The sequence below is a fragment of the Neoarius graeffei genome, chromosome 7 (genome assembly GCF_027579695.1).
Source record: "Neoarius graeffei isolate fNeoGra1 chromosome 7, fNeoGra1.pri, whole genome shotgun sequence".
Taxonomy (NCBI): domain Eukaryota; kingdom Metazoa; phylum Chordata; class Actinopteri; order Siluriformes; family Ariidae; genus Neoarius; species Neoarius graeffei.
The window spans coordinates 18,800,758-18,828,453 of record NC_083575.1 but is presented as its reverse complement, the minus strand read 5'-3'; the positions used below and the strand labels follow the sequence as shown (position 1 = coordinate 18,828,453).

Genomic DNA, 27,696 nt, shown 5'->3' with positions numbered 1-27,696 from the left:
GACTTCTTTTCACCTTTCCCATCAGCTTTGTTGGAACACCCTAACACAGCACAAACGTTTACCATTGTAGGTTTATGATGAATCAAGTGCCTCGTGGGTTTAAATTCCGCGCGCTGCCGTTATTTCCCCCTAATCACGAGTTTGTTGGTCTTCCAATATGGCGCAGGGTTTGTTTACTTCCGGTTTCCGGTGACGTCAGTGGGAAGGGTCTATTGAGAAGATAGTTAGCCAGCACTGAAAAAAAGTTAGGGTCATAGGTAGATGGAGCATAGACAGAAAGGAAAGCTATTTTCCTGTTTTCAACTAATACCTTTATATGAATTATTCTACCATCTGCATCACTGCCATTTTCCAGTATATTAATACTCAGGTTTCTCTGTGTTAATATCATAACACCTTTAGTTTTGTTGGCAGCAGCCGAATAAGAAACGACTTTGTAAAATTTGTTGTTGCACCTGTGGACATCATCCTTCCTTAGATGAGTTTCCTGAACCAAAGCTAGATCAATTTTTCTCCTCTTCAACAGTTCTAAAACACCATATACGTTTATGAGGATCATTTAAGCCACTGACATTCCAACTCAAAATATTTAAGTCAGTCATAACTATCAGGTATTTGGGTTAATAGATGAAATAATAAGAAAAAAATAAAGTGACCTACCTCCAGATGTTTACCAACATCCCACCCCCCCCACCCTCCCCAGGATTGAGAAACAAAAATCCTTGTGAAACAAGTTCCCAAAACCCACTGCAGACAGGGCATAGAACAAGCCTATGTCTGCCATATTATTTGCTGTGCTTTGAAATACTAATGTTTGAGTAAAAATAGAAAAATACTTGATCACACATGATCATGCAAAAATGTTAATCTTTTATATCAAATTCAAGTTAAATCTTTATGTTCCATCAATTATCTATAATTCATCTATAAATTGAGGATTGAGTTAACTGGGAAAATCTCCAAAAGTGCACCTAACAGATATTAGAAGAAGCCTCCATTTGTCAGCCTTGGGTCAGCCATGATATGACACTCTGGAGCAGAGAGGGTTAAGGGCCTTGCTCAAGGGTCGAACAGTGGCAGCTTGTCAGTGTTGGGGCTTGAACCCCCAACATTTTGATCAGTAATCTGTAGATCCTAAAGAAGGCAACTGGACATGCTTGAAATTCTTGAAGACGTTTCACCTCTCATCCGAAAGGCTTCTTCAGTTCTGTCTGACTAGTGGGGAGTTCCAGGTATTTATCCTCTAGTGGACCGAAAGTAAACCTAAGGAGAGTTGTTGAGGTCACATGGGTCGTTGACATGCTCAGTCATCCTGTAGGTGTTCAGGTCCCTAGAGCCCGGGTGTGAACTGTGTTAGCAGCCTAGAGAGTCGTTAGGGTGAGCTGTGTGTTGTTGGCTCTCTCTGCCATCATGAGTCCTTGAAGTTAGCTGAGTATTGATGTGGATGTGTATTCAGTTTTCTGGGAAGTGTGCCAAGGACTGCATTGTATGTGGCTGATAAGTGGTGTCTCAGGCCCTGTCCACACGGCAACGGATTCAGGTGACTCCAATACAATTGCTTATCGTTTAGGCCTGGCGTCCACACGGCACCGGCGTTTTGGGTGCCCCAAAACGCAATCTTTTTGAGAACGGGTTCCAGAGTGGAAAGATCTGGCAACGTTGCCGTTGTAAAGTCGTCTGGATGAGTAGAACGGATTTGTTTACGATGACGTCACAACCACATGACTGTGAGTGCTTCACGCCGGGTAGAAGTGTAACGAACTCGATGCGAGTTGTCAACAAATCCTATAACTTGGTTCATGAAACGCGCTTACAAAATATTTTCACTGTGAATATTTATTGTGTAATGGTGCAAAGTGAGAGAGAGAGAGAGAGAGACAGAGACTCTGCCCTTAGGGCAGAGTCAATCCCGCCAGCAAAAATAGGGAAAAAAAGGAGCGATCTCACCTCTTCAGATGTTGGTTTAAGTCCTACAATACATTCCTCAAAAAGGGCGTAGAAGAGCAAATTAATCCATCAACGTGTAGCATTCAATTTATTCCGGACCATTAAAGACACCGCCTTCCGCGTAGAATCATACGTCATCTTCGCCGCCATATTGGATAGGTCAAAGCGGAGAATAAAGATTCATGTGCTGCGTTTAACTGTACCAACAGGTTTACCGTCCAAACGAGATCACATGGGATTACCTTTCACAGGTGAGAAACAACAAATTAATCCACCAACGTGTAGCATTCAATTTATTCCGGACCATTAAAGACGCCGCCTTCCGCGTAGAATCATGCGTCATCCTCGCCGCCATATTGGATAGGTCAAAGCGGAGAATAAAGATTAGCTGCGTTTAACTGTACCAACAGGCTTGCCGTCCAAACGAGATCACATGGGATTACCTTTCACAGGTGAGACTGGAAAAATACTTTTCATTGTATTTGGTCATTATAATTTAATTTTACAAACAGATTTTCCTGACTTTGTGGCTAATATGAAGTCTCGCGCATAATAGTTTATGCGCATGCGTCCTTACTTCTTCTATTGTTCTGGTGTCTCCGAAGGGACCGTCTTACAGTGCCCCTAGAGGTGTGGCATGTGTATTGCATCGTTTTCAGCAAGCGTTGTTTTGCCATATGGACCTGATATTTTACTGATCGTTGCCCATTTGGACGCGATATATTTTTAAATAACATCTCGTTGCCGTTGTCGTGTGGATGTAGCCTCAGACCACCTCCTGTGGTGATAGTCGTTCCAGGTTGATGAAGATGGCTTCTTTTACTCCTCTTTCAAATCATCGGTCTTCTCTGGCTAAAATGCATACATTGCAGTCCTGAAACGAGTGTCCTTTGTTATTGAGATGAATATAGACTGCAGAGTCCTGGCCTGAGGAACTGGTTGTCCTATGTTGAGCCATGCACTTGTGAAGCGGTTGTTTTGTTTCCCCAATGTACACCTGTACATTCTTCACTGCATTGAATTGCGTACATTACGTTGTCCTGTCTGGGTATTCTTTCCTTAGGGTGGACCAATTTCTGCCTCACTTTCCTCTTTTCCACCAAATCAGTTCCAGGGCTGGTTTGGAGCCGGTGCTGGTTCACAACTCATTCAACTTGCGAGCCAGCTGAGAACCAGTTTGCTTTTCCATCGCTCGCGGTGCTAAGAGAAGACACGTAATTACGTCGCTGTATACGTCAGTTACGTCGTTGTATACGTCATTACGTCGCTGTATACGTCAGTTACATCGCTATGTTTGCATAAACCTTGGCGCGAATATTGAAGCAAAACCAACGCGGAAGAAGCAGCAGCAACAACAACAGTAATAATAATAATGGATGACTTCGCGTTTGTACAGCTGCTGCTTCTAGTTGCTTAAAAATGGCGATCTTTCGCGGTCTTGTTATTGTTGTCGGTTTTAACAACTCCGCCCCCCGCTGACGTAAGCGGTTCTTTCCTCTGGCCCAGCAGAGAGTTGGTGCTAGCCTGGAACCGGTTTTTCTGGCCCCAGAGCCAGTTCTTTGTCAGTGGAAACAGAAAACCCGGTTCCAAACTAAGCACTGGCCCCGAACCAGCCCTGGAACTGCTTTGGTGGAAAAGGGGCAAGAGTGTTACTGGGCCTGAAGTGTACAGGGATGTTGTGTTTGTAGAAGATCCTCCTGAGTTTCTCAGATAGTCCAGAAATGTAGGGAATCCCTACTGCTGAGGCTCATGCACAGGAGCACCATTCCTCTCCACTTCACATATCTAACAGGTTTGCTCTCCTCAGTGAAGCACCTGCTGAGAAACCTGAAAGAGCTCTGGTTATGGGAGAGACTATCTTGCAGCATGTGAAATTATCTAGGCCCTTAGCAGCACCAGCAGCTCTAGTCAGGTGTATACCAGGAGCCAGGGCATTGGACATTGCAGGTAATCTTAGGGTCACAGGCAAGCATAGGTTTTCAAAGGTAGTTTTTTATATATCAGCTAACAATTTACACTTTTGTCAGTCTGAGGTTACTTGGTTACTTTGTAGAAGTGTTTAAATTAGCAATGCTGTAGTATGCTCCAGCCCCATCCCATTGCAGTGTAGCAATGTAGCTTAGAAAAAGCTATGGCACAGCAGTTATGCTCATATCTACATAGGAATAACATCCATGAAATGTATCAGTCAGGATTTAGACCTCATCATATCACAGAGACAGTACTGGTTAAAGTAGTAAATGACCTACTACTGGCCTCTGATCAGGGCTGTGTCTCCTTGCTTGTATTGCTTGACCATAGTGCAGCCTTTGACTCCACTGATTATTCCATTCTCCTTGATGCACTAGAAAATGTTGTGGGAGTCAAGGGAACAGCCCTTTCCTGGCTCAGGTCCTATTTAACTGATCGCTATCAGTTTGTAAATGTAAATGGTGACCACTTTTTTTATAAATGCATACTGAGGTCAAGTTTGGTGTTCCACAATGTTCTGTCTTGGGGCCCACTGCCCCCTTCTCCCCCCACCCCCCACCCCCCTTTTTCTCTTTATATGTTACCTCTGGGTAATATTATTCATAAGCATGGTATTAGCTTCCACTGTTATGCTGATGACGTACAGTTATGTTTCAGCAAAGCCAGATGAGACACCAGCAAAATTCAAAGCCATTTGTGAGTTTTCGGATTGCTCCATGATATCCACTGCTGTGTCCGAAATCACTCACTACTCATGATATGGTGGACTATATAATGAGTTCCCCATTTTGTAGTGCTATCTGAATGTATGGTGAAAATTATTACACCCTATACAGTGTTTCCCACAGACCAGGTAGCAATTTGTGGTGCTCCACTATGCCGATGAGGGAATCGTGCGCGGTGGTGTCATGGCGGTCGGTGGAGTCGGTCATTGGGGTGTATGCAAAGTGTTTACAGCGGGCGGTGTTCAAACACACAGTATTTTTCTTCAGAGTCACCTGCTGGGACTATTTTAAAGCTACAAGAAGCATTTGAGATTATTCAGTTCAATCTAAATTCTTTTAAGTTCTTTAAGAGAAGACAGCTAAAACAATTTTTACCAGAACCCAGCCTGGTTTCATTCCTCGACCCAACTTTACATTACAGGGCAGGCCATTAGTTTGCTGGGCTTGATGTTGGTGGAAAACCTGTCTTTTAAATTTATGAAAATTACTCACCAAAATTGAAGTTAAAGTTTAGTTTTTACTAGAGATGCACCGATTGCAATTTTTTGGGCCGATTCCGATTTTCCATGGAGTGTGACCTGCCGATACCGATTTTGGCCGATTCCGATTTCATTTTTTCAAACCACTTCACAGCACACACAAAGACTATTTTTCTTTTTATCTTTTCTTTAATATAACATTCTGCCAGATTTTCAGTAATAAATTTTCAACACCTCAAAGGTTGAAAACAAACAAAGACATTGTTCTTTGTAAAATCTTTCTTCATGTTTGGTATTAACATATTAATTCCTGAAATAGGAAATTCACACAAACATTTTTTCTTTTCCCATCCAATATCTGGCACAAAAACAACTTCCCCCTCATATATTATTTGCCCACTGCTATGGAACACACTTTCATAAGCCTATTTAGATCGGAAAACTTATGCCTTATAGAACAACCCATTTCTTCATTCAGTATCAAAATACAAAAATAATTTCCAGTCATACTTCTACCATAGCCATTCTATCATCTTTGTCAAATGTGTATTTGTAGAGTAATTTCCAATGGAATCAAGTGCAACCAAGGTCGTAAAACAAACAAAAAGACATTTTTTTTTCTTTCTCTCTTTGTACAAATCTAACTAGATGTTTGGTAATAAGCTAACGTATTAATTCCTGTAATGGGAAATTCACACAACCACAAACGTTTTCTTCTTTTCACATCCAATATCTGGCACACAAAAAAATTTCACTATATTTGGATATCCAAATATAGTGAATTTTTTTTTTTTTTTTTTTTTTGTTAATGGCGCGTGCGCCAGAGCTCGTTAGGCGCACAGGACTGACACTGTTCTGCGCAAGCGCAACACAATCGCACAAGAAAGCATGTTCAAGCTGCCAGTGTAGCTGCAGTCTTTTTAGTTGCGAATTACGAGTATTTCCACTTTCATCTCTATGTGATACACAAGTTTTGATCGGCAGAAAATCGGCATATTTTAATTTTGACCGGCTGGTCGCCGGTCATGGCCGATCACGTGAAAATCAGCCGATTCCGATCGGCAGCCGGTCAATCGGTGCACCTCTGGTTTTTACCTTAGTTTTTTGCCTTTTTGGTGGCAATCTTTCAATCATTCTTTAGTTGACATTCAAGGAATAAATTGTAAAAAACAAGCTGGAGGTTTTTATTTTACAACCCCGATTCCAAAAAAGTTGGGACAAAGTACAAATTGTAAATAAAAAAGGAATGCAATAATTTACAAATCTCAAAAACTGATATTGTATTCACAATAGAACATAGACAACATATCAAATGTCGAAAGTGAGACATTTTGAAATTTCATGCCAAATATTGGCTCATTTGAAATTTCATGACAGCAACACGTCTCAAAAAAGTTGGGACAGGGGCAATAAGAGGCTGGAAAAGTTAAAGGTACAAAAAAGGAACAGCTGGAGGACCAAATTGCAACTCATTAGGTCAATTGGCAATAGGTCATTAACATGACTGGGTATAAAAAGAGCATCTTGGAGTGGCAGCGGCTCTCAGGAGTAAAGATGGGAAGAGGATCACCAATCCCCCTAATTCTGCGCCGACAAATAGTGGAGCAATATCAGAAAGGAGTTCGACAGTGTAAAATTGCAAAGAGTTTGAACATATCATCATCTACAGTGCATAATATCATCAAAAGATTCAGAGAATCTGGAAGAATCTCTGCACGTAAGGGTCAAGGCCAGAAAACCATACTGGGTGCCCATGATCTTCGGGCCCTTAGACGGCACTACATCACATACAGGCATGCTTCTGTATTGGAAATCACAAAATGGGCTCAGGAATATTTCCAGAGAACATTATCTGTGAACACAATTCACCGTGCCATCTGCCGTTGCCAGCTAAAACTCTATAGTTCAAAGAAGAAGCCGTATCTAAACATGATCCAGAAGCGCAGATGTCTTCTCTGGGCCAAGGCTCATTTAAAATGGACTGTGGCAAAGTGGAAAACTGTTCTGTGGTCAGACAAATCAAAATTTGAAGTTCTTGATGGAAATCAGGGACGCCGTGTCATTTGGACTAAAGAGGAGAAGGACGACCCAAGTAGTTATCAGCGCTCAGTTCAGAAGCCTGCATCTCTGATGGTATGGGGTTGCGTTAGTGCATGTGGCATGGGCAGCTTACACATCTGGAAAGACACCATCAATGCTGAAAGGTATATCCAGGTTCTAGAGCAACATATGCTCCCATCCAGACGCCGTCTCTTTCAGGGAAGACCTTGCATTTTCCAACATGACAATGCCAAACGACATACTGCATCAATTACAGCATCATGGCTGCGTAGAAGAAGGGTCCGGGTACTGAACTGGCCAGCCTGCAGTCCAGATCTTTCACCCATAGAAAACATTTGGTGCATCATAAAACGGAAGATACAACAAAAAAGACCTAAGACAGTTGAGCAACTAGAATCCTACATTAGACAAGAATGGGTTAACATTCCTATCCCTAAACTTGAGCAACTTGTCTCCTCAGTCCCCAGATGTTTACAGACTGTTGTAAAGAGAAAAGGGGATGTCTCACAGTGGTAAACATGGCCTTGTCCCAACTTTTTTGAGATGTTGTTGTCATGAAATTTAAAATCACCTAATTTTTCTCTTTAAATGATACATTTTCTCAGTTTAAACATTTGATATGTCATCTATGTTCTATTCTGAATAAAATATGGAATTTTGAAACTTCCACATCATTGCATTCCGTTTTTATTTACAATTTGTACTTTGTCCCAACTTTTTTGGAATCGGGGTTGTAAATATTGAACTCAACACTTACCTCAACCAATACTAAAATTAAATAAATAGTATAATGTAACAAAATAATCACATCACATCACATTATCTCTAGCCGCTTTATCCTTCTACAGGGTCGCAGGCAAGCTGGAGCCTATCCCAGCTGACTACGGGCGAAAGGCGGGGTACACCCTGGACAAGTCGCCAGGTCATCACAGGGCTGACACATAGACACAGACAACCATTCACACTCACATTCACACCTACGGTCAATTTAGAGTCACCAGTTAACCTAACCTGCATGTCTTTGGACTGTGGGGGAAACCGGAGCACCCGGAGGAAACCCACGCGGACACGGGGAGAACATGCAAACTCCGCACAGAAAGGCCCTCGCCGGCCCCGGGGCTCGAACCCAGGACCTTCTTGCTGTGAGGCGACAGCGCTAACCACTACACCACCGTGCCGCCCGTAACAAAATAATAATAAAATAAAATATCATAATTAGATGTAAGAAACCACTTAAGGTAACACCAAGGCAACTAACAATAATGAAAAAGCATTACCCTAACTGGTGCAAAGCCTGCATGTCCTATCAGAACATTTTCATTCTGCGTGGCTTCCTGAAAAAAAAAAAACTCAAGTGCCGTATCGTAAGGGAAGTCATTGCTGAAGTGGGATAAACGAGATAATGCAATAAGGCCAGTTCCTCGCGTCAAGCTGCTACTGTCTGCATCAAAATTGGTTTATAGCCTGACTCGGGGATGTCCATTTCCTGTAAGCCAAGAAGGCTATGATAAAGCTCATCACGAGCACGACGTAGGCTATCTTTTAAAATAAGGGGTCGGAGGCGAATCGGGAAGGCTGCGTTATTTTTAATTAGCCTAACAGGCCTACTTGCAGTCCGGCTATATGCGCAACGGCAAGCCTGTGGACACGCCTCTCTCTCTCTGTGTCTGGGTGTGCGTGAACAAGAAGAAAGAGCACTATGAATGAACGGAACGATACGCAACGGAATTTTTTTTTTTTTTCCAAAATTGCAAGTCTGATTGTGTGGCGATAGGAATCCATTGTGTGGCACTGCGCCACACAATGGTCTATGTATGGGAAACCCTGCTATATAGTGGACTCATGGTATCCCACAATGCATCGTGAAAAGTAGTGTACAACCAGTGGTCACTAACCAAGCAATATACATCATCCTGCATTGCGGTCGCGCATTTTCACAGAGCTGTAGAAGCTGTTTCATAAGGACCATTAAGTATATTAGATTGAGTATAGCAGTAGTTTGTTTTTCTTTAGGACAACATGCACGAGATAAATGTATAAGTTGTGGTGCAAAAATGGTAATAATGTAGTGTGTTGGGGTGAATGGATGGAGGAAGAAACACTCACTCATGGACATTCAAATACAATTAAAAATGGTAAAAGAATAGAAAACAAGCTAAAATAGAATAAGACAGATAAAATGCAAGAATAAAAGTTACAGTGCAGAGCAAGGAATTAATCAAAAGCCTCATTGATTTAATAAAAGGCAGTGGCAAAGAAGAAAGTATTCAGCCTCGATTTAAAAGAGCTGAAAGATGCAGCAGACACAAAGTGTTATTAATGTGGGAAATGCTCTCAGTATATGTATTTATCACAAAAATACATGCATGTATTCATTATTTTGAAAACCCACTAGCCGACTGATCTGGCATGCTTTAATTGTGTGAAAGTAATGACGTAAATAACGGCGCAGCGAAGTAGTGTCCGAAAGTTCTGTGTGTGTGGGGGGGGGTTCTCTTCCCTCTTCCTCCCCCATTTACCAATGAGCTCACTAGTGAGTAGTGAATGAGTGAGTGATTTTGGACATAATGCACAACTTTCCTGGGCTCTGACCTTTCCCATGTTTCATTGCTGTGTCATGGGGAAGCCGGGATCTTTCTTCCACTCCACTGTGTTGACATTTGTAGCTAATGCTAACTGCTAGGTAGTTAAAGTGCATATCACAGGTAAATTCAGGAGTAAGATCAATGTAATTATCCTATTTTATATTAAACTTTGGTCAAATATCTGTCACATTTTTGCATTTTGTGCAATTTTTTTACCTTGCGCAATACCAGAAAAGTGCAGTTGAAATCAAGCCATTTGAGGCGAATTGGTCTGCCTCTGAAAAAACTTGGCATTTGGATTTCCCAGGAAACATTTATTTTCGTGACGTCACGTGCGGGACTCCTCCCTCTGAATCCTACGTCAACGCTGGTTTGTTTATGAGAAAACAACCTGGTGGTTTTCTGCAAATTTCTTCAACGTTATCGTGTAATTATTAAAATGGTTAACAGATGTATTGTAGGAGGGTGTAGCAACACCAATCTTGATGGGATTAGTACTCATCGTTTCCCAAAAGACCAGACAATGAGAGAGAAATGGGAGTGCTTGGTCTACACAGGCTGTGCACTTAAACCATGCAAAGCTCGCACAGCCTGCTGGCGCTTCTGCAGATAACGTCACAAATCTGGCTCCAGACTCCCTTGGGATTTTTCCAGATGCGTTTTTAATTTTTTTTTTTCTTCTGTAGACAGATGGCCTTGAGCAAAATTACCCTTCTGGATGAGTGTGTAAAGGGACATACTTTCATATAAAAAAAAAAAAAAAAACATGAAATTGGTCCAGGATATGCACTTTAAGCTTAAAGATAACTAAAAGATGGTTACACGGGTCTGACTTTCTGACGTCCATCTACCCTCACGGAATGGATAGACGACATGAAGTTGTGGCCCGACATCAGCTATGTTGACATTGTCAGTTATTTTATTCTTAGTGAGGGTGTTGATGGCAAGGAGCTAAGGAACTGCAAAAGCATGGAGGCGTACAATTATCTACACAGTAATAAAATTGGCAAAATTGTGTGTAAAAGAGAGGGTGAATTTGTTTGCTTAAAGGCTGAAGTTGAGCTTAGCCAGAACAAAAATAGGGTAAATCCTGCAGTCATGCAGCAGCTGTCATCTGGAAGGTAGGCTATGTCAGAGTAGAACGATTGTATTGGTTTACTAATAATGTAGTGTTTATATATTGTAAGTCACTTTGGACAAAAGCGTCTGCCAAATACCATAACTATAACCATATTAACCTAGATCTAATCTCATAGAATTCTACCAGCCTACTGTACCGTGATGTCTCTTGTATAGGCTCAAGAAGCAAAAGCTTGGTCAGAGAAGCACAGCCTAACCATTTTAATGCAGATGCAAATGCTGTCAAATTTTGGAAACAATAAACATACCATACTTAAATAATTCCTTGTCTATGTATTTGGCCAAGCTTCTTCAACTTCTTAACTACCCTGATCATTCCAGATATTGGATGGTATAGTAGGCTATTTGTTTACACTAGTACTTCAGCACTGATCACTGTTGGATTCTCTTGGCTACCGAGGCCCATGCACTTATTGTTAGTCACTTTGAATAAATACATCTGCAAAAGGACTGTAATGTAGTGTAATATTTGAATAATGTACAATATCTAAACAATTACACAGAATTAATATTGTTGATTTAATCCATTTCTGGGGGCATATGTTAAACACTGTGGGGTGTTATTCAAGTAAAAATGGTTTAAATTTTTTTTTTTTTTTTTGTATTTGACTAGAGGAAATTTAAGGGCAACTTTATTTTGGCCTGGGCCGCTAAGCATTCAAGGATGCTGGCCCGAGTGGTGACCAAGCACTGAAGTTAATTTTTAGCCTTGACCTTACTGTCTGGATGTTCCAGTAGGCGCTTACACAAGCTCCAGTTAGTCTAAAATGCAGCAACAAGAGTTCTGACTAGAACTAGATATGACCATCGCCCCTATCTTATCCACACTGCAAGCAAATTTCACATTAATTATAAAATGCTACTATTGACCTATAAAGCACTGAATGGTCTTGCGTCACAGTACCTGAGCAAACTTCTGGTCTTTTATGAACTGCCACGCCTACTTGAAAGTTTGTGAACCCTTTAGAATTTTCTATATTTCTGCATAAATATGACCTAAAACTTCATCAGATTTTCACACAAGTCCTAAAAGTAGATAAAGAGAATGCAGTTAAACAAATGAGACAAAAATATTATACTTGGGTTAATATGAGACAGCCTTGGGCTGAGGTGCCCTTGAGCAAGGCACCTAACTCCCAACTGCTCCCCGGGCGCTGTTAGCATGGCTGCCCACTGTTCTAGGTATGTGTGTGTGCTCATTGCTCACGTGTGTGCATGTGTGTGTTCACTGCTTCAGATGGGTTAAATACAGAGAGGAATTTCACAAGTGTGTGATGAATAAAGTTCTTTCTTTCTTTCTTTTGAGGTAAATGATCCAATATTACATATTTGTGAGGGGCAAAAGTATGTGAACCTCTAGGATAAGCAGTTAATTTGAAGGTGAAATTAGTCAGGTGTTTTCAATCAATGGGATGACAATCAGGTGTGAGTGGGCACCCTGTTTTATTTAAAGAACAGGGATCTATCAAAGTCTGATCTTCACAACACGTTTGTGGAAGTGTATCATGGCACGAATAAAGGAGATTTCTGAGGACCTCAGAAAAAGCGTTGCTGATGCTCATCAGGCTGGAAAAGGTTACAAAACCATCTCTAAAGAGTTTGGACTCCACCAATCCACAGTCAGACAGATTGTGTACAAATCACACAGTCTTTGTTACCTTCCCCAGGAGTGGTTGACCAACAAAGATCACTCCAAAAGCAAGGCATGTAATAGTCGGCAAGGTCAAATTAAATCAAATCAAGTTTATTTGTACAGCGCTTTTAACAATAAACATTGTCGCAAAGCAGCTTTACAGAATTTGAACGACTTAAAACATGAGCTAATTTTATCCCTAATCTATCCCCAATGAGCAAGCCTGTGGCGACGGTGGCAAGGAAAAACTCCCTCAGACGACATGAGGAAGAAACCTCGAGAGGAACCAGACTCAAAAGGGAACCCATCCTCATTTGGGCAACAACAGACAGCCTGACTATAATATTAACAGTTTTAACAGGTATAACCCTCAACTGTCCTCATGGGGCCGTCCTTCACAGGAGTGGAGCGATAAAACTCCGACCAGACACAGGGCACCAGGATGGATCAAGCAGGTCCGAGGGGCAGAAGAGGCCAGCATCTCAATCCCAGGATCAACATGTAACTCAGAGGGACAGATGGGGGGGAAGAGAGAGAGAGAAAGAAAACACGTTGTTAGGTATGCCCTAAAAATGACAAGTATTAAATCTGTGTGGTAGGCTCGCAGAGACGAGAGTCTTTACATCAGGCATAACACACAATGGCATGTTAATATGGTAAAAAATATATCATGACCTGCTCTGGCTGGATGCTTGATTGGGTGATGGGAGCACACTCCTCAGCAATGATGAGATGCAGATGGGACTCTTAGGCCTGGCCAAGACAATTCAGTTACATTTCACCGGGTCTGGGACATGCGACAGAATGTCTGACGGCCGATTCCCTGCAGGCTACGATAGCCAGTCGAGGTCCCCACCGTCTCCACCAAAAGATTTCCTGTTGACTCCATGTAACTCAGAGGGACAGATTTGGGGTGGGGGGGGAGAGAAAGAAAACACAGGTGGTTAGGTATGCCCAATGTCACCTGAATAAGTAGGAACAGTATACATATTGCACCGAGTACAAGCAGGGACTCCGGCAACTAACTATGACAGCATAACTAAAAGGAGAGAGCCAGAAGGTAACACAGGCATGAGGGAGCCCCGGGACATAAAGCAGCCAGCCACTACACCGTCAACAAACTCGAGTGAGCAAGCGAGTGGGGACTGACAGCATCCATACATCCCAGTTTACCAAAACACTCTATGTCTGAGGACCCTCCAGATCTACTCCTTTACCTCATAAACACCATTAACAAAAGGCTTGACTAAACAGATATGTTTTCAGCCTAGACTTAAATGCTGAGACTGTGTCTGATTCCCGAACATTACTTGGAAGGCTGTTCCATAACAGTGGGGCTTTGTAAGAAAAGGCTCTGCCCCCTGATGTAGCCTTCACTATACGAGGTACCAGCAGATAGCCTGCACCTTTTGATCTAAGTAGGCGTGGCGGGTCATAGAGGAGCAGAAGTTCACTCAGGTACTGTGGTGCGAGACCATTTAGTGCTTTAAAGGTCAATAGTAGTATTTTATAATCAATACGGAACCTGATTGGGAGCCAATGCAGCGCGGACAAGACAGGCGTGATGTGGTCATATTTTCTAGTTCTAGTAAGGACTCTTGCTGCGGCATTTTGAACTAACTGGAGCTTGTTTATGCACTTATTGGAACATCCAGACAGTAAGGCATTACAATAATCCAACCTGGAGGTAACGAAAGCATGGACTAGTTTTTCTGTCACAAAGGACCCCAGGGTAACTTCTAAGCAACTGAAGGCCTCTCTCACATTGGCTAATGTTAATGTTCATGAGTCCACCATCAGGAGAACACTGAACAACAGTGGTGTGCATGGCAAGGTTGCAAGAAGAAAGCCACTACTCTCCAAAAAGAACATTGCTGCTCATCTGCAGTTTGCTAAAGATCACATGGACAAGCCAGAAAGCTATTGGAAAAAAAAATACTTTGTGGACAAATGAGACCAAAATAGAACTTTTTGGTTTAAATGAGAAGCGTTATGTTTGGAGAAAGGAAAACACTGCTTTCCAGCATAAGAATCTTATCCCATCTGTGAAACATGATGGTGGTAGTATCATGGTTTGGGCCTGTTTTGCTGCATCTGGGCCAGGACGGCTTGCCATCATTGATGGAACAACGAATTCTGAATTATACCAGCGAATTCTAAAGGAAAATGTCAGGACATCTGTCCATGAACTGAATCTCAAGAGAAGGTGGGTCATGCAGCAAGACAACGACCCTAAGCACACAAGTCGTTCTACCAAAGAATGGTTAAAGAAGAATAAAGTTAATGTTTTGGAATGGCCAAGTCAAAGTCCTGACCTTAATCCAATCAAAATGTTGTGGAAGGACCTGAAGCGAGCAGTTAATGTGAGGAAACCCAACAACATCCCAGAGTTGAAGCTGTTCTGTATGGAGGAATGGGCTAAAATTCCTCCAAGCTGATGTGCAGGACTGATCAGCAGTTACCGGAAACGTTTAGTTGCAGTTATTGCTGCACAAAGGGGGTCACACCAGATACTGAAAGCAAAGGTTCACATACTTTTGCCACTTACAGATATGTAATATTGGATCATTTTCCTCAATAAATAAATGACCAAGTATAATATTTTTCTCGTTTGTTTAACTGGGTTCTCTTTATCTACTTTTAGGACTTGTGTGAAAATCTGATGATGTTTTAGGTCATATTTATGCAGAAATATAGTCCTATATAGTCACAAAGTATAACGTTGTTGTTGTTGTTCATTCTTATAATATTATTATTATTATTATTATTATTATTTAAAAAAACCACAGACTTCTGATTGGTTGTCCAACTTGGGGCTTCTCATTGGCTAAAACATACTTGCTGCTATTTCGATTACGTTCATTATGTCTTGTATTAAATATAGTTAGGGTTTTTTTTTCTTTTTTTATCAGACATCTAGTTTCAGAAACATCAGCTGATAAAAGATGCGTCACCAATTAACATCCGGTGACACTCTGAGGAAGACGACAGTCGTACGTCGAAACATGTCAGGTAAACAAACCCAAAAACTAGATGCCTGATAAAAAAGGAAAAAAAAAAAACTATACTTGCTGCTGTTTTTCAAAAGAAAACAGACCTACTTGTATTTGGGCTTTACTACTTACTGAAGAGCCTGTGCTTGTCATTAAATGCCTTTACAATAATAATCAGTGGTGGAGAACACACACTAAACATTTAAACTCAATGTACTGAGGCTCAGCTTAAAGCAGCTTAGTGTTAAATTACCTCCTAAGTAATCATAGTCATAAATTCATGCTAAAATAATACAACAGTTTCACCATGATCTCAGGAAGATAATTGCAGCCAGTAATTCAGAGGTGTGTGTATCAGGTCCATAAAATATCGAAATGAGGGAGTGGTCTTTCTAAACTAGCTAACAGTGGAGCAAAGGGAAGATTTCATAGCCTAACCTGACAAAAGGTATTTCCCTAGAAACAACTGTGGCTACAGAGACGGGAATCCTAACACTTTCTGATGCCCCAGAGACATTAAATGCTCTCACATGATTCACTGCTGAAATCATTTACCAGCTGCAGATAGTCCTTTTTCCAAGGTTCATACAGATATCCGGTTTCTTTGCTCTCTGTACTGACTGGAAGATAACACTCTCTCATCTGACTAAATCCAGGCTAACAAGTATGTTTACATCAGCTACACTTAACCTCCAGTACCTGGCTATCGATGACTAGAGTCACATTCTGGGTGCCATATTGGTTGCTAATGTGAAATAAAGCTTGACGTGCTTTTGGACGTCAGCACTTTAAAGCTACTTATGGTAGCTAATCAGGCTTGTGTGCATTATTATAATTAGGGCTTGTGCTATCAATATTGATTGTTTAAATGCTGTACAGGTACCCTTTAACCACTTAGCTACCACTGTCCTTGACAAGCAGCAACAAATCATAGCTTTTGAGCATTAAAGATCATCATACTACTGTGTAATAGATGACTTTCTTCTGCTTGCATGAAGCATGTTTGTGTGTGTGTTTTGTGTTTTCCAGATATGCCGTCCCCATCTTCTAGTCCAAACACTCATGGTTCAGACTCCGTGTACATTGTGTTGGGAGTGGCTTGTGGCATATGTCTTGTGATAATTATCACGTTTGTAGTTATATGCCTGCGTAACCGGATATTAGAAACTCGTCTCGGGTGAGTTTGGATACATAGTTTTGTCTGTTGCTTACCTCACTTAAAAATACACTGTTTAAAAAGTTAATGTGCTGCATATCCATTGTATCTAAAATCACCCCAACAGCTTTGGTGGCTGGATGTTAGTGAGGACCCTGTGTGATTTAGTTTTCTTTTTGTTGGCTGCCTAAATCCTAATCAGACCAGGGCTTTCATATTTCCCTGGTCTGAAATTCTGGAAATACACACAATAAATATACATACTTTTCTTTCCCCATAGCTGCTACTCTGGTAGTTCCATACTGTAGCTCTTGAAGACAGGAGATGTGCATCCATCCACTTCCAGAGCTTATTTGCTCATTATGATTTCCTCAGTCAATATCGGATAAAAATAAGAAAAGGATCATCTTCGGAAAGACCTAAATAACCTTTAAATCACTTGCATTATAATGTTAAATGACCTAAAACATCAAGGTTACTTCAAAAACACTTTAACAATCTTAAAAACAGGAGCGGGTTTTTTCTGACATACAAATGACAAACGAGGAGTGGGGGTGTCAAGGAAATCGCAGCTAGGGAGGAAATATTTTTTCCTTGTAAATGCTGTGTAGTATAGTTAGCTGGGACAGTGTTGAGGAGCTCCAGTGCTCCCAACTGTGTCAGGAACACACCCCCCACCCCCCATGATTCTCTGGCAGCCATGATGGAGCCTCTGACTCACGCCACATTCCTCTATGAGTGTGCCTGATGCCCATAGCAGCAGTACATTTTTTTTTCCTTAATTATGCTTTACATTCAAATGGTGATGGATGTTATTTGAGGGTTTTTTTTTTCCTGTGTTATTGCTCTTTGAGTCTCATGCATGTATGTATTTGCCTCCCCCTACAGGAAGTTGCTTGGAATTGGAGAGAGGCTTTCACCCATCGTCGAGTATGTACCTCAGAGGTCCTATAATCGATCGGCAATTGAAATGACACGTAAGTCAAATGGTATCAGCTTTGTTTCTGTGCCATTTAATAGGAGTGAAATTGTTTTGGACATCTGACAACAAGCTCATAAATCTAGTAGAGTATGACATGCCTGCTAAAAGAGAGAGAGGGGGAAAATACACACACACACACACACACACACACATATATATATATATATATATATATATATATATATATATATATATATATATATAAATAATGGTCCAGTTTCCATCAAATCGTGCGCTCTGATTGGCTCATGAGCGGTCTGGAATCCTACAATCCGGGCCCCGGTTACGGACTTTTGACGACTCTCTCGTTCACAACAACAAAAAAACATAGTAGCAATTTTTTTGTCAACATTTATTTTCGCATTTCACTATGATGAAAGCACCTTGTTTTGTGTCTCCTAGATCAAGTTTTTTATTTTTGGAAAATTCCGAGCTGGCACAGCTTGTCAAACAGGTTTTTGATGAGCTTGTAGCATGTTTGTTCTAAATGTGGTTTCCCTTTTGGGCGCTCTCGTTTTCTGTTAGAATTTGGTAAAGAAAAAAAAATTTACCAGCTTAAGGTCGGTCCATTTCGTGAAATACCGTGACCTCGGCCTTGAAAAGGTCAGGAGACCTCGGCCCAGAGGCCTCGGTCAGTATTTTCAAGACCTCAGTCACGATATTTCACGATACGGACCTCCCAGCTGGTAAATTTTTATCTCTCTCTCTCTCTCTCTCTCACACACACACACACACACACACACGCACACATATATACAAACAAACATATAAACACATACAGGGGATAAATGAGGGATAAAATGTGCTCATGTTTAAAGTCTTTAATTTTCTGTAAAGCTGCTTTGCAACAATATCTGTAAAAAAGCGCTATGCAAAGTGCAAAAAAACTTGACATACAGAATGCTAAGAGTAGTCTGCATTTTATATCCTTATTCCGTATAGTTTAACGTGTCAATTTGGAATCAAAACTATGTTCTCTTTTTCACTTTGAATGAGGCTTGTTTTCTGTTTTGATGTTAATTTGTCTTACAGCACACTGATGATGATGTTTATTATTATGTTAAAAGCTACATTGCAATTTCACTTTTTAACCCCAGTATGCTTTGCCCATCTAGTCAGAAACTTGGGTGTCCGTGAAGAACTTCAGACCAAACTTCAGGATGTAATGATTTTAAGAAATCTGCTTGCCATCGGAAAAGTTCTTGGCGAAGGTTAGAATTAAGTCAGTGCTGATTTTAAGCAAAATATGTTCCTCATTAGATGTTACATGGTTTTCAGGTGCAGGTCTCCTTTTAAAGTTGTAACCCTGACCTGTTTCTTTTCTCAGGGGAGTTTGGTTCCGTAATGGAGGGCCACTTAAAGTGGCCTGATGGTACAAGTGAAAAAGTCGCTGTGAAGACAATGAAATGTAAGTTTAGTTTAACACTCTTTTGCATTGGCAATGGTAATTAGAGATGTTTGTATATATTTGTTTGTGGCACACTGAATGATGTTGCCTTCTCGCATCTCTCGGGTCCCAGGCTCAATCCTGAGCTCAAGTTACTGTTTGTGTGACGTTTCTATGCATGTTCTCCCCATTTTCACATTGGTTTTGGGAGGTAGAGGAAAACATTCTTATATTGGAATTCTTATTCTTATATTCAAGGATTGGCTAAGGTAAATTGCCTGTAGGTGTGAATGTGTGTGCATGGTGTCCTGATATGTACAGGCATCCATCCAGGATGTATCCCTGCCTCACACTTGGGATTGGCTCTGGATCCACCGCAGCCAGGATAAGTGAGGGAGTGAGAGTTTTGTCAGACTTATTAAAACATTATTCTTTCCCAAAAATACTATGGTAGATTAAAAAAAAGGGGGTAATTAAAGGAATGTAAGGAATGCCACTCCCCATTTAAAAACACTACAAAGGACCTTTGACTTAATGTTTTATTACTTGAGAGATTTATTATAGGCATCTTAATTTCATTCATATTTGCATATTATCTATTAGTATTTACATTAATCTTTAGAAGAATGTCACATTAACTGGATTGGTAATAAGTGTTTGGCTCTGTGTGCTGGAATTCAGCCTCCAGAAATGGCAAACACGAATGAACCTTCTTTCAAAAAAACAAAAGATATAATATCCAATGTTAATTGGTGAAGGAATAAATTTTTCATATTATTGTAATATTTAATTATGATGCACTGAATAATGATGTACCATATACTGGTGTGTAAGATTTTTCCTGTGTTTATATGGATGTTTGGTGCAAATTAGACCCACCACCCCTTAAAACTTGACTATTGCTAATAAGGCCTTTCATTAAAGAGGAGTGTTTAATGAAAGATTTGCTTTTTTTCCTAGTGGATAATTTCTCTCAAAAAGAGATAGAAGAGTTTCTGAATGAGGCTGCCTGCATGAAGGACTTTAACCACCCAAATGTAATTCGGCTGCTCGGTAAGTTGCCTAATTTTCAGTTATTTTATGTCACCTGAAGAAATACTTCACCCCACTGTGCAAAAATAATGAATAAAAATCAGTGGTCTCTAGTTAGGATGTTTCTTACCAGCTTTCTTTCACTGTGATCAGTGTTGGTATTGACACATTTGCATGTGACCAATCCCTTTTAATACAAGATTAACAGTGAATCTTGAATTCTGGCGTTTTGGAGATGCCCTGACTGAGTCGTCTAACCATCACAATTTGGGCCTCGTCAAAGTCTCTCAGATCCTTACGCTTGTCCATTTTTCCTGCTTCCAGCACATCAACTTTGAGAACTGACTGTTCACTTGCTGCTTCAAATACCCCACCCTTTGACAAGTGGCACTGTAATGGATATAATTAAGCAATATCAGATGAGAGGGAGTACTATCAACACAGCTATGATTCACTCGCATGCATGAGGCCAAAGGTCATGCTAATATTCAGTGCAACAGCATAACCTCGAGTGTCAAGTCAGGTTTATTTATATAGCGCTTTTAACAACAGATCGAGTAAGTGACATTTTGGGCACAGTATGGCCGAATGTTCTGCAAAGCAGCTTTACAGAAAATTAAAGATTTTAAACATATGAGCTAATTTTATCCCTAATAAATTTATTTATCCCTGATGAGCAAGCCTGTGGCAATGGTGGCAAGGAAAAACTCCCTCATATGGCATGAGGAAGAAACCTTGAGAAAAGTGAATCTATCCTCATTTGGGTGATAATAGATAGCATGATTATAAATAACTTGCTTCTATAACAACTGTGATTATTGAGTGTGATATTGCTTTTATACAACAGTCCTATAAAAAAGAAATTAATATCGAGTAAGTGACATTTTGGGCGCAGTATGGCCGAATGTTCTGTTTATTTTTGCTCTGTGAGTGGAAATGGATCCTGAAGAAGCCATTCACTTTTTATAGCACATCAAATAGCTAGCTCACATTGATTTGTACAGTCCCATTAAAGGTGCTTCTGTTAAAATTGGCATCATTTCTTCCTTTTCATCTTCATCTGATGAGCTTTCATATTTTATCAAGAGGTATAAAAGATGTTCTTGCACATCCCATTCCACTCTTCTGAGAAATCTTTCCATTAGATTTTGGGGTGTGGCTGTGGGGATTCGTGCTCATTCAGCCACAAGAGCAATAGTGAGGTCAGGCACTGATGTTGGATGAGGAGGCCCGAGGTGCAGTCAGTGTTCCAATTTATCCTAAAGGTGTTCAGTGGAGTTGAGGTCAGGGCTCTGTGCAGAATACTTGAGTTCTTCCACGCTAGCTTTGGCAAAGCATGGTCTTTGCTATAGGCACGGAGGAGGTGTTACGCTGGAATATACTCTTTTCACCCTTCTTTTTTTGATCCATTCATACAGGTGTGTGTTTAGATGTGGGTTCAGGCCACTTCCCCAGGCCAATGGTCATCCTCCCCTTCATGAGGTATGGAGACCTGCATAGCTTTCTTCTTCGTTCCCGGCTCGGAGACAGTCCATTGGTGAGTTAGTTTCTTTTCTGGATTTGTACTACTTATATCAGTGAAATAAATAAATAAATGTGTGTGTGTGTATATATACATATACACACACACACACTTTTTTCTTTTTTTTTTTTAATTTAGCTTAAATTAAATGTCCGTATTGAGTTTTTCACAGATTTGGATGTGAATGCAGCTTTTTAGAAAGTTAACTCCTAAGTTAGAAGAAATTTGTGTGTGTTGTGTGCATGTGGGTGGGCTTGTTTTATGTGTTGTTGAAGTCCAAATGACCCCAGAAGGACAGGAATATCTGACAATTTGACATTGTGGTGACATTTCGCTGGCCTTCACAAGAAAAACTTTTTTGGTTGTTTTTGTTTTTAAAAAAAAATGTCAAAATAAAAGCTTGTATTTATATTAAAAACAAAAAACTAAAAGAGCGGAGGTTAAGGTTATGTTATGTTACAGTTAAGGTTATGTTACGGAGGTTAAGGTTATGATTAGGTTTAGGGGGAGACGGTGCTAATTGCTGCATTAATAATCATGACAGTGGAAGGAAGACAAACTAAGGCAGTAAGACAAATGTGCTTGCACACAGTGATTGTAATATGATTTGCACTCTGCATCTATCCTAGTATCTCCCAGCACAGACTCTTCTGAGGTTTATGATTGACATTGCTTCAGGAATGGAATACCTCAGCAGCAGAAATTTCCTACATAGAGACCTTGCAGCACGTAATTGCATGTAAGTTTTTTTGTTTGTTTTTTTTAATAAAAAGATATTTTATCACTTAAGTTGCAGCACTCTCTTTTTATTTTTTCCCCAAACCTTTTGACTGTGAAATTTAACTGTAAAATAAAAAAAAAGTAAATTAATATTTGGTGGCTTGCTGGATGCTGTTGGTTTAGATAAATGTGCTGGTTAGTACTAGGAGTAACAGAGGGCTTCACAAAAGTGCAAAAGAAATGAGATTATTCATTCTGCTTTAAAATGAGCTTTTCATTTTAAATTACATTAAAAACAACATGCAATATCAAGAAAAGGCAGTAAAGCCATGTAGACAAAAACGAGGCCACCTAAGTATGTGTGGATGCCTAGTGAAGGCACAGCTTCACAGTAAGGTATAGTCATTCTGCTAGCCATAATAAAATAAAAACATCAAAACAAATAAAGCAATAAAACTTCAAAGTTTCTCATCAAACTAAATGCCTAAATACTTGCAGTATATGTGGAAACCCACTTTGTCAGTACCAGAAAAAGTACTAACCTTACTTATTCACTTTTTTTATTATTATTGAACTACTTTAAGCTCCTAATGTTGTGTTACTAAAGAGTTGCGTAATTGATATTTATTGATCTTCAGTGGTTAAAAAACTTTTGAATAACACCTGTTTTGGAATACTGTATAAATGTAAATTCCTTAGGCTTATGCAGTCCTACCAGTGTGAGGTTCTGTGCTTTCATAACTGTCTTACTCTTTAATAGTCATTTTTATTTCCTCTATTTTTTTCTTTATATGGTTTATTTCACTCATTTCTGTATGTTTCCTAGGTTACGAGATGACATGACTGTGTGTGTGGCAGACTTTGGCCTCTCAAAGAAGATTTACAGTGGAGATTATTACAGACAGGGCAGGATAGCCAAGATGCCCGTGAAGTGGATTGCTGTGGAGAGCCTGGCAGATCGAGTGTTCACTGTGAAAAGTGATGTGGTAAGAAGAAGCTGTACATTGATTTCAGTTTAAGAAGGGATTGCTTGTTAGCTCAGTTAGTGTGTCAGAACAGATAACACACTGACATTTAAATGCTATAACCCTTGAGGATATGCAGAGAAGAATACTGATAATGGTCACATGTTTATTACTTATCATTTCTGTGTTTCCGTTCAGTGGGCTTTTGGTGTAACCATGTGGGAGATAGCTACTCGAGGCATGACGCCATACCCTGGTGTCCAGAACCATGAGATTTATGACTACCTCTTGGAAGGCCACAGGTTGAAGCAGCCAAATGACTGCTTGGATGAGCTGTGAGTGTCTGTCTTATATTTTTGTCTTTTTCTCCCTAACACATCAATTTTCCAAAAACTGCACAAGCTTAGTTTTATTCTACTCGATTCTCTAAATCTGTTTGTAGTGTAGGGCTATGCTTCATTTAAATCTGGAGGAAACTTGTCCTTATGAGTATACCCATATTGCTTTTTATTATTATATCCCCACTCTGGGGGGGTGTCGATATTGGTTTACCTCTGTCAGTCTGTCTGTATCTCTGTTCATCCGCACCCTTTTTCTCAGCAACCACAAATCATTGGTACTTGGTACCAAACTTCAGTTTTGGGTTCTATAGCGTTTTGGGTTCTATAGCGTGTATATCGTTTTCAGGTCTGTTGCACACTAACTTCCTGTTTACTGAGTGAATGTATAGGGTGGAATGAAACAAAAAGGGTGGATTTAAAAAATTTTCATAACACTTTTCTCAGCAACTACAAATTGCAACTGCTTAATATTTAGTACCGAGGTTCAGCTTGGGGTTCTATACCATGTATACCGTTTTCAGGTCTGTCGCACATCGACTTCCTGTTTACCAACTTTGTGTATTTATGAAATATATATAGCGTGAATTTACAAAATTTTTGTAACACTTTTCTCAGCAGCTACAACTCACAACTGCTTGATATTTGGTAGCGAACTTCAGCTTGGGGTTCTATACCGTGTATACCGTTTTCAGGTTTGTCGCACATCGACTTCCTGTTTACTGACACTGTATTTACAAAACATATAGGGTGGATTTTGAGGCTATTTCAAGAAGCAAAATGTTTAGTGTGCTTGCTCAAGCACACAGCAGCCAAAGGCAAGCACACTATTGTTGTTCTTAAGTTTACTTATTCTGCCTTATTCCAACACGTTTTTTGGATCCACTACTCCTTCTAGGGTGTTCGAGATGGAGACACCATTCCAACGTCTGGCCCGAAGTAGTGTAGTGTGCTTGTATACAGCTTTTGGATCAACGTGCCCGTTCTCTTGGTCTTATCGTTTTTCTTTTGGTTTTTTCCCATAGAGAATGAATAGGGCTTATGAATCAAATCGTCCTACTCGGAAACGCTCCATCGCAGATGCACCAAACCTCATGTCATGCTTCAGGCCAACTCCCCTGACACATACATGCAATCGGTTCTGACCCGCACTCATATTTTTCTTTTCTTTTTCCTCCATAGTCTTGCATTGATTTTTGGCCCTATTGAAAATGAATGGTGTTTCAGGAGAAAAACTTTCACTCTCCATCAATTTTTTTTAACCAAGTGACCAAACATCTAGAAACTTCACTTGATGCCTCAGGCCAAGTCCCCACATAGATCCATCCCCTCATCTGAGACCTGCACTCGTCTTTTCCTCGGTTTTCAAGTATCTCTTTTTACCTCCATAGGCTTCCATTGATTTTTTTTTTTTTTTTTGCCCCATTCAAATGAATGGAGTTTTGCTCAGTAACACTTCACCACACATCCACCAAACTTCATATGGCACCTCAGGCCAAATCACCCATCACACACGATATTGGTTCTGACCCGCACTCGTCTTTGTCTTGCCTTTCATCCATCCATTTTTTCTCCATTTTGCTGCTAATCAATGGAAGCTTGACTGAGTCATTCCTCCCTTCCCCCATAGGTGATGATGCATTTGGCAAGGATCTGCTCATTTGAGACTTTGACAGCAAATCAACTTCAACTCAATGGCCACTTTATTAGGAATACTTACACGCACACACGATAGCAATTAGCATATAAGCATTCACGTGTTACCATGCTAGCTGTTAGCATGTTACCCATTACGATATCATGCCTGCTGTTAGCTCGCGAGTTGTTAGCATGTTCACCATTAGCATGTTATCATGAGAGCTGTTAACATGTTAGGATTAGCATGGTAGCATGCAGAGTTCGCATGTTTGCTGTTAGCGAGTTCGCCTGAGCATGTTAGCTGTTAGCATGTTAAAAGTTAACATACTAGCCATTAGCATGTTAGCATGATAGCTGTCAGCATATTAGCCTTACTGTTAGTTTTAACAAATAGCATGTTAATCATTAGCATGTTAGAATGCTAGCTGTTAGCATGTTATCTATTAGAATGCTAGCTGTTAGCATGTTAGAATGCTAGCTGTTAGCATGTTAGAATGCTAGCTGTTAGCATGTTAGTATGCTAGCTGTTAGCATGTTAGTATGCTAGCTGTTAGCATGTTGGCATGCAAGCTTTTAGCATGATAGCTGTACTGCTACGGCTCAGCAAGCACACTGCATTTTCTCTGTGGAAATGCAGTCTAGTTTCAAGATGACAGTTTACCAGGATGCTATTTGAAATCCTTGGGGAGAGACACTGCTCTTTACTTACTTGTTTCAGGGTTAATTATTTGTTAAAGTCAACATTCATAATAAGTGTCCTATTCCTTCAATTGCTTGCATTCTGATATAAGCAAGAGTGGGGGTATATGTAAGTGAGCAGTAGCTCACAGTTGATCTTGTTAACTAACTTTCTTTCTTTATGGAAACATTAGGATTAAAGCGCTTAAAAACAGTTTGAAAAAGTCATCTTTCTAACCAAGCCGTGCTTGTGTTTAATGCTTTAATCCTTGTACCTGTACATCTTCACATTTACCTAAAGAATGAAGGACATTACCAGCACTTTTTCTATTTTGCAGGTATAGCATCATGTTAAGCTGCTGGCATGCCGACCCTGTGGACCGGCCTGATTTTACGAAGGTGAAGGAGATGCTGGAAAAGCTAACAGAGAAACTTTCTGACAGGAGGAACATCATTTACATCAACACCACTGTGTCCGAGGATGAAGAGGAGGAACAGCTGGCAGAAGTGCCAATGGAGAGTCCTGTCCTCACTTCATCACCGTCCTGCAGCCGCCAGACCATGGACACGTCCACAGTAACTGTGGACGTCCACGAGAGCTCAGGAGCAGATGAGGATGACCGTTATGTTATTGTTGTCCCTTCGGAGGACACTGGTGCAGTGGGACAGAGCACCACTGTGGACACTCCACTTTTAGCTGTGGAGAATTTGCAGCAGGACTCTGTTGACTCCTCTGGGGATGTAACAGAACTACATCAAGTCTCTAATGATATGACACATTTACTGTAATATATATGGCCAATTTGGTTAAATTCATGTACATTTTTTTTCAGTAGACTTTGTCGCAAAGCTGCCTTACAGAAATCTGCCTCAATCAAGCTGAAGTACACAGAAAACAACCTTCCAGCCAGTGTAAGGAAGGCTTTTTATGAATACTCAAAAAGGTGACTTCATCTTTCTCTATTTCAGCATAAAATAGGTACATCAGCCAGATATTCAAGGGTTTGAAGGATTCACTGCAAGTTCAGACTTAAAAATAATGTAGTTTTCTCAAGTGTCCTTTCAGCAGAACCTGTGTACATAATATTAAATATGAATATTCCTGCAGTTGGAAATATGATGTCTAGAGGTTTTAAAATATGTATTGTTCTGTGTAACAGGTGTTTCTGATAATTGCAAATATTCAAGCTCAAAAAGAATGCAGTAGTTTTTTTTTTTTAAGTGTCCTTTTAGCAGAACATATGTACATAGATTTGTATATTCCTGCAGTTGGAAATATGTACATGAAAAGTTGAGGTTTTAAAGTTGTATGTATTGCTTTATGTAATTAATTGCAAATATAAATATTAATTTTTTTTTATATATATTGAAAATTTATAGCCAAAAATAAAAGCTTGAAAACATGCACAATGCTGTCTGTTTAACAAGATACATTTGCCTAGGTGAGATATACATAGTGCTACATACACTACAAATTCTGTAGGGTAGTATGAGGCAAGTAAAGGTCGAGACATGCTTGATGCGCTCTATTTCACACATTTATCCCTCATTTTCTCAGCTGAGTCATTTTTATCGTATTGATTTTTTTTTCCCAATTTTGCTTTCACATCCTGTACCGTCTGATGACTCATGGAACAAAAGACAACCCCTCATGGTAAACTGGAAAAGATCCCTAGTAAAGAAGCACATCACACATTATCACTGTGAAGTTAGATTCATGATCCCCATTCCGTCAGCCCAGTTG

The 27,696-nt window shown here is 40.2% G+C and overlaps 1 protein-coding gene across 1 annotated transcript in view; it reads left to right on the top strand.

Moving 5' to 3' along the window:
* mertka (c-mer proto-oncogene tyrosine kinase a) overlaps positions 1-27,243 on the top strand; it is a 56,477-nt gene extending 29,234 nt beyond the window's left edge. Inside the window, exons 10-19 of the mRNA XM_060925368.1 lie at positions 16,564-16,711; positions 17,579-17,667; positions 18,788-18,883; positions 19,000-19,080; positions 20,020-20,112; positions 21,510-21,628; positions 22,243-22,352; positions 23,160-23,319; positions 23,497-23,633; positions 26,291-27,243. Coding sequence (XP_060781351.1) covers positions 16,564-16,711; positions 17,579-17,667; positions 18,788-18,883; positions 19,000-19,080; positions 20,020-20,112; positions 21,510-21,628; positions 22,243-22,352; positions 23,160-23,319; positions 23,497-23,633; positions 26,291-26,741 — 1,484 coding nt within the window. The 3' untranslated portion in view covers positions 26,742-27,243. The remainder of the gene's footprint in view (positions 1-16,563; positions 16,712-17,578; positions 17,668-18,787; positions 18,884-18,999; positions 19,081-20,019; positions 20,113-21,509; positions 21,629-22,242; positions 22,353-23,159; positions 23,320-23,496; positions 23,634-26,290) is intronic.
* Positions 27,244-27,696: the final 453 nt, after the last annotated feature.